Below are 7,998 nucleotides of genomic sequence, written 5' to 3'. Positions count from 1 at the left end.
GTACAGCAGTGGTCCCCTCTGCACATTTTTCCCCTCAGTTGGGAAGGCTTTGTGTACAACTTCACTGTTCATTCAATGGTCATATTTGTAGGGTGAGGCCGATTTGTCTCAGTGTTGAGATCACTCACATTTATGCTGAATGTTACATGGATTGGTTACATCTGACTCACAGAGCTCTTTGACTTTTCTTATATTTATCTTGGTATGCGATATATGCACTGCGTTACATATATATTTTGTGTTCCTCTTGCATACAAAATACTGTACATTAGATAATTTGCACGGATTGGTTTCATTTGTATTACCTGGGATGCTACTACTCCCACCACAGGCACCTGAAAGGCCACTGATCCCAGCACAAGCCAGGACTGTACACCAAGCACCATGTACAAATGCAGGTAATCCTTTATTACAGAAGTACATCTGCAAGAACATTGGCATCCCCATGCATAATAAGCCACACACAACCTTGTTCCCATTACCTTGAAAGAAAGAGCTTGTGGAATAAGTACTTAAATTTGCGTCAAGCCAAATGCTGTAGTAACAAAACCAGTTAATGTGCATTGCCAGCTTGGGAATAACACAAAACGCAGCATGAAGTTGTTAGAGGTATGTATACTTACCTAGGTGAATGCAGCATTGATCGGCACCTCCAACACTGAGAACCAAACATTTGACAGACAACTGCCAGGTTCTCAGAGCTCCCGGAGCGGAGAGCTGGTGACTGTCAGATCTGTGGGCCCCCCCATACTCACTGAAGCACCGAGCTGTGGAGGGGACGAGAGCAGCCGGCTCTTAGCTTGCCGAGGCCAAGCGCTGTTCCAGGCATGTGAGCAGATTTTGACTCCATTAATCACAATCTTTCCTGAGCCTGGACCAGCTGTCAGCAGACTTTAGTCTGCCAAAAAAGGGGGGGGTCACAGGAGTGCATTTGTTCTGCACTCCTGTGATCCACAGAAGTACAGCCAAACGAGCTTTGACTGTACTTCCAACAGCAACTGGCTGACACAGGGCAGTAGTATGCAGTGTGTTTCCAGAGTTCTGCTTTGCCCAGAATGTTTTAACTGCCATCTCAACACTGCATAAGTGGAAGGAGTAGTACACCCCATTACGAAGGGGCTTCAGGCAAGATGGCAACTTCATAAAAGCACCCCACCTACATATTCCTTTCCCCACCACTCAATCATATGACAGCCATTGTGTACACCATATATGCCCTTTATTACAAAGGCATTAGGTGCTCACCTAGCCCATGTGTCGGGCCAGTAATCGTTGCTTAGGATGCATCCTAGAGAGTAAAATGCTCCCACAGGCAGAAAGGGGCATTTCCAAACTGATCAGCTGGAGGAGCTTTTAAGTGGAGAAATGTGTGCACTGCACATAATGAAGTGCAAACTTAATGATAAAGCAGTCTCAGATGTTAAATGAAAAAAAAAGTTTATTTACACAAGTTAAATAACATAAAATAAGCTTGTTTCTTGCCATTACACAATGTTATTGCCAACAGATGACAGCTGTGGCAGACTACATTGGTTAATGTCCCTTGTCAGAAGTTTAATTCTGAAGCCTGCTCCCTCCACTTGTACAGTACTGAACATGCCTGACCAACACCAAACTCTGGATGTAACTTCCAGAAAAAAAAAAAAAAAAAAAAAAACAACTCCAGTATGTGAGCCCTGTCATCTCCCCACTGAATCTAGTCATTTTAGGGAATAAAACACTTACCCCCATCTTTGCAGATGTGCAGTGACACCAGAGACTAACGAACTGGGGAACAAGTCATTGCTCAGAGTACACTGATCAGCCATACCATTATGACCACCTAATACTGAGTAGGTCCCCTTTGCCACCAGAGCCCTGATCCACCATGGCATGAACTCCACTAGACCTCTGAAGGTGTGATATCTGGCACCAAGCCATCAGTAGCAGATCCTTACAGTCCTGTAAGTCACACTGCCTCCTCCGGTTGACCTTTGTCCTCCCTGGTGCCATCACTTCCCCAGGTAAAAGATGCATATGCAACTTGGACAGCTACGCGATGTAAAAAATTGGATTCAGACCAGTGTGCCTTCTTCCATTGCTCTGTGGCATGTTTCAACATGGGCACCCTAACTGGTCTACGTAGCCCCATATGCAACAAACTGCGATGCACTGTGTGTTCTGACACCTTTCTATTGGAGTCTGCGTTAACCTTTTCAGCAATTTGAGCTACAGTAGCTTTACAGGATTGGACCACATGGGCCAGCTTCTGCTCCCCATCAGCATCAATGAGTCTTGGCCGCCCGTGACCCTGTCGCCGGTTCACTGGTTGTCCCTCCTTGGACCACTTTTGATAGGTCAAGACCACTGCAGACCGGGAACATCCCACAAGAGCTGCAGTTTTGGAGATGCTCTCACCCAGGCGTCTGGCCATTACAATTTGGCCCTTGTCAAAGTCACTCAAATCCTTACATTTGCCCATTCTCCCCCCCCCCCTTTCAACACATCAACTTCAGGGACAACATGTTCACTCACTGGCTATTATAGCCCACCCACTTTCAGACAACATAAAGAGATAAGCAATGTTATCACTTTACCTGTCAATGGTCATAATGTTATGGCTTATCAGTTTGTCACAAAGCTATAAAATAGGACTGGCTCACAATGACTAAAAGGCTAACAGATGTTTTTTTAAAGTTCTTTGAAGAGGCAGTTTAATCACAAAAATAGTTAAACTTCTGACAAAAGTTCTTCATATTGCTACTCATTACAGAAAGGAATCCTTGGATAAGGTAAAAGCTGAGGTTACGTCTTGTACGTTAAAACCCATGGACTTTCAGTTGATCTTCTTTGGCCAGTCCAACCTGAAAAAGAAATTTTTAAATATTAACCACATTAGCCCCAGAAGAATTTACCCCCTTCCTGAGCAGAGCACGTTTTGCAGTTCAGTACTGCATCGCTTTAGCTGACAATTGCTTGGTCGTGCAATGCTGTACCCAAAATTGATGTCCTTTTCCCCCACAAAGCTTTTTGGTGGTATTTGATCACCTTTGCGGTTTTTTATTTTTGTGCTATAAACAAAAAGTGACAATTTGAGGATAAAAAAAAAAAAAAAAAAAACTATATTTTGCCAAAAAAAAAAAAAAATATATAAAAACCCAAAATTTTCCTCAGGTTAGGCCAATATGTACTCTACATATTTTTGGAAAAACTGCAATAAGCATACATCGATTGCTTTGCGCAAAAGTTGTAGCAGCTACAAAATAGGGGATAGATTTATGGCATTCATTTTTTACTAGTGATCTGCAATTATCATGAGGGCAACATTATGGTGGACACCATTGTCATTTATACAGCGATCAGTGGTATAAATAGCCATGGATTACTGTACAAGTTGTATACATTGGCAGGGGTTAAACGTGTCCTTAGGAGTAATTCTAGGCAGAACAGGAAAGTGCCTTGCTTACCTAGGCATCTCCCCGTTCTGCTTCTGTGTCACTACTGTGGACAAACAGTTTGCAGGACCGCTGGCATGCTCCCGCAAGGCAGCAAATTCAAAGGGACGTACAGGTGCTCGTTTTCCTGTACAAGCCATTCTGCCAATGTATATATGTGGCGGTTGGAAGGTGGTTAAACATGACTAACCACCTCCCATAGTATAGTACTTCACTGCCAGAGCCGTTTCTGCACAAGTTTAAAGCCATTTTAGGCTTGAAGAATATGTAAACCCCTAAAGCACATTCTGAAAGCAGGCACACTAGAGAGCAAACTAGTGATTGGGACATACATTTGGAACTACATTAGCACAATGGTTTATGATATGAAAATCTGTTATAAAGCCAATTTTAAAGTAAAACTAAAGTATCCCCCCCCCCCCCCCCCCCATTTTAAACAAACAAGTTCTACTTACCTGCTCTGTGCAGCAGTTTTGCACAGAGCAGCTTAGATCCCCTTGGGTCCCTCTTGCCTGCTGAGTGCCCCCACAAGCAGCTTTTTATGGGGGCACCCAAACCAAGCTGCAGATCCACCCCCTCTTCCCAGTGGCTGACAGAAGCCAGAACCAATGGTGCTCCTCCGCTGTCTCAACCAATCAGGAGGCAGAGTCCCAGGCAGCTGAGTATCAAACATTGCTGGATCAAGATGGGGCTCAGGTAAGTGTTGAGGGGAGGCTGCTGCGCACAAGGTTTTTTTTAATTATAATGTATAGAAAACCTCAAGATAAAAACCTTCGGCCTTTAGAATCACTTTAAGGCATAAATGAAACTACCCTAACTTCTGGTAAGATACCCAATGAGACGTGTCAAGTCACACGTTCAGGCTTTTAACGTGAAATTGCAACGTTGGAGGTGGGACAATATTCTATACAAACATTAGCACTGCTCTGTGCAGATTGTACCAAATCAGGAAGCAGCAAAAGCGAGCAGATAATCAGGACCTTACACCTCCCTCATCTGCACCCCAAACTTCATTATACAAGTGGAATGGCTTTTAACTCCCACTATACCGGAGACATACATTAATGGCAATGAACAAGCCTCACCTCCACAAGGAACTGGCAAGCATTCTTGCGCTGGTCACCTTGAAGCTGGATCACCTCTCCGTATTCAGGGTGTTCAACAACGGTACCATTGCAAGCAAATTTCTGTGAAAAAAAAAAAATATAAGAAATAACAAGACTCTGCCACTCGGTTATGTGCTATAAATACCAAAATGACCTTTATGAGGACTTGCCTTCTTGAAAGCTTTAACTAGTTTCTTTTTGTCGTAGTCATCCGCAATGCCTTGAACAGTTGTGAGAGTCTTCCTGCCGTTTCTTTGCTGGATTCTTATATGGATAGAATCCTCTGTCCCAGCTGGGAGCCAGTCATCACCTTTACTTGCATCAGCAAAGGGGTCTGCAATTAAAAACATGAAATACATAAGACCAAGGCATTGAATGTGAGAAACTGATGTGCAAGTTTTGCGATCAGACTGGCTATGTGCGGCACAGCATGAGAATCAAATACCACAACCGTCTGCCAAGAGCCAAAGAGCAGAAAGTTCAGCATGTACCCAAAATCAAGGATCAACTATACAAATAGGGATTCTCATTTCAAATGCCCTACATTTTGTCTTATATAGACAATTTACACCTATCATTTGATAGTGATTAGTTAAATCAAAAAAGAAAGAAAGAGACAACCCTCATACAATACAGGGACATTAATCCTGCACCGTGGAGTCTGACCAGCCTATCACAGCTACAACAGGCTGAAGAGAACTGGACTGGAGCCAGGAATAAAATAACTCTCCCCGATTGGCAGAAACAGCAGCAGCACCACTGGCTCCCACACCTGTCAAAAGTCAGTTAGCCAATCAGGAGAGAGGACAGGGTCAAACAAATGTGTCTGAATGGACAGCTGCATCTCTGTATGCCTCCATAGCAAGCTGCTTGCTGTGCAAGCAGGACTGGGAGGGGCCAGGAGCAGCAAAGAGGGACCTGAGAAGAAGAGGAGGATCTGTGCTGCTCTGTGTAAAACCACTAGCGATGGTTAAAAACTACTTTTAATGCGGTGTTACAATGGCCCCACTGTATATGCTTTTCAAAAAAGTCACTTCATACTGAGTTTCACAGTAGTACAATACATACCGATCATGCGACTACCGGCCTGTACCCTCTCACGTCTGAGTCCTGACGTCAGTGGGGAATTCTCAGCCCCATCCACCTGATATGATAGCTATAGTCAGCGGGTGGGGCTGAGAACTCCCCGCCATCAGGACTCGAGACATGAGAGGCAGGACGGACAGGGAGTGACATGATTGGGATGCATTTTACTACTGTTAAATTCGGTATGAAGTGATTTTTTAAAAAGCATATACAGCAGGGCACATCATTGAATCGCAGAATTTATTAAAGTAACATTAAGAAGAGTACAAATGTGTTTGTCCTTACACCTCACGCTCCTCCGTCCTGACCAGTCCCTGGGCCTCCTGTTGCACATTCCACCGTTAACTCCTAGTGTGCTGGAAAGTGCAAACAGGAATGCCAAAAACTCAGCACCAGTGGCAGCTGACTCGGAAGCTCGTCGGTAATTGTGATGCACTGCGGAATCGAATCGTGCGACCAGTGAAGATTCGCACCCTTACTAAATAGAAGGAAAGTCTTCCCATTTTTTACTACTATAAAAGTTGGTTACAACCCATCATTTTTTACCATCTGTCCCATTGGGAGGATGTCACTTCCTGCCCCAAAGCCAAAACAGGAAGTGAGGAAATCCCTTCAAAGTGGGGGAACCCCCCAGATGTCCCCTTGCAAGATTTACCATCCTTGGTGAAAACAGTGGAGAACTCTGGATATAACCATGAGTAGACCACTCAGATCCACCTGCCAGTTTTTTTAGTGGGTCTGAATAGCCGCTCTATACATCTCTATGATGCGACGGATATCAGCGGTGACATATCCGCTGACATCTGATAAACCCAAATGGATGATCTATTTTCCATCCATCTGGTGGATTGGATGATGACAGGTGGTCCATAATCATCCAATCCCCCCAGAGGAGAGTGGTCTAACAGGTCTATCCCTGCATAGTGTGAAGACAGACTTGTCATCCTCTGGCTCAGCAGGGGGGGGGGGGTGTTTAGAAAAACAGAGCAAGCAGATGAGTAAAACAGACCTGTGTGAAAGGGGCCAGCCCAAAATTAGATTTTTTTTTATATTCACTTTTGATGAGAAATGGCAAACAGGGCAAAACCAAACCTCCACAACAGGGGCACAGACATCAATGCCCTGCTCCCCTATAGGCAATTCCGAGTCCCCGCAATTTTAAATTTGGCAATAAACGTAATGTGTGTTTGGGTGCAATTCGTCATTTGCTACGACATACAGCAGTAAAATGAACACCTAGTTTACGGCCAAAATGTGGCCCCATGCTTTAGCACAACAAATGTGCATATAGGGGCCATTCCAGAGAATGACCTGCCCCAGGGTGCAACATGCATCTCAATGGGTGAGCTGTTTGTAAATCTCTAGCAAAGCAAAAATGTGAACTGGATATGTGTCCAACATGGTTTCCCTTTAGTTTTATACTACATAATAAAAAAGGAAGAAGAAAAAAAAAAAAAAGAAAAAAAAAAAAAAAAGAAAAAAAAAACACCACTGGCATGGGAAATGGCTGGTGGGCAGCCTCAGCAAGACGATTACAGATCAGACCACTGCTATCAATCACCGATGACGCAGGCGGAGCCAGGCCCCTCCCACTACGAGGAGACGAAGGGCGATCGGAAGCCACGCCCCGCGCGTCACCAGGCCGGGTGAAGAAAGGGAGCTCAGAGCGATGGAGGCGGCCGCCATCTTGTTGTGTCTTCTCCGCGCCCCTCCAGTGATGAGAGCCCCGAACCTATCACCGAGCCCTCAATAGGAGAGGCCGGGGTCCGCCTGACCTACACAGGCCGCCGAGTCATTCTCTCACACCCTCCATGTAAAATGTGAATAAAACCTGAACTCTCCTCCCATATTCATAGAACCCCCACATACACCGCCAGCCATTCCCTACACGGAGCCCGTACCGAGCGCCATAGAGGAGCCCCGCCGGTATCCCCTCCCAGACACACACGGGTCACTGCTCAGCTACTCACCGAAAGAGTTGAGGTTCTGGATAGCGGACATACGATAAGATGGCGATTGCTTGCTGGGAACAGCGGAGGACTCTGGACACTAACGAGTGAAGAGCTTGTGTAACACGTACACAAGGAAATGGCCGCGGCCGCTTTTATACCATCTCTTAGTTTCGGTTACGTCAGCACGTTGGGGGGGAGACGCACCCCAGTCCCGCCCTTGTAGGGGCGGGGTGAAGATGCCTTTGTGATGGGGGAGGGGTGGCGTGTCCGCCATCTTAGGAGTGGGCACCGACAATGGCACCTGAATAGTGGTTCTCATACACCGCCTTGTATGTGTTGTGAGGTGTGTGTGCTACTGTAAAGCAATAAAAGTGTAGCCCAGAGCCCGGGGAGTGTTCCACGTATTAGAGAGACCGTGTC

The 7,998-nt window shown here is 45.4% G+C and overlaps 1 protein-coding gene across 1 annotated transcript; it reads right to left on the bottom strand.

Annotated features, from left to right (window-relative positions):
* Positions 1–1,420: 1,420 nt before the first annotated feature.
* LOC143935819 (eukaryotic translation initiation factor 1-like) lies at positions 1,421–7,761 on the bottom strand. The gene is made up of 4 exons (XM_077459930.1): positions 7,597–7,761; positions 4,711–4,874; positions 4,520–4,621; positions 1,421–2,843 (listed from the first exon to the last, which is right to left on the bottom strand). Exons 1-4 carry the CDS (start codon positions 7,625–7,627, stop codon positions 2,799–2,801), a joined length of 342 nt encoding a protein of 113 aa, XP_077316056.1. The 5' UTR covers positions 7,628–7,761; the 3' UTR covers positions 1,421–2,798.
* Between the last annotated feature and the right edge of the window lie 237 nt (positions 7,762–7,998).

Source organism: Lithobates pipiens, unplaced genomic scaffold, assembly GCF_037356315.1.
Source record: "Lithobates pipiens isolate NorthernLeopardFrog02 unplaced genomic scaffold, aLitPip1_a1.2 Scaffold_28, whole genome shotgun sequence".
Classification (NCBI taxonomy): Eukaryota; Metazoa; Chordata; class Amphibia; order Anura; family Ranidae; genus Lithobates; species Lithobates pipiens.
This window is presented reverse-complemented; position numbering and strand designations above follow the sequence as displayed.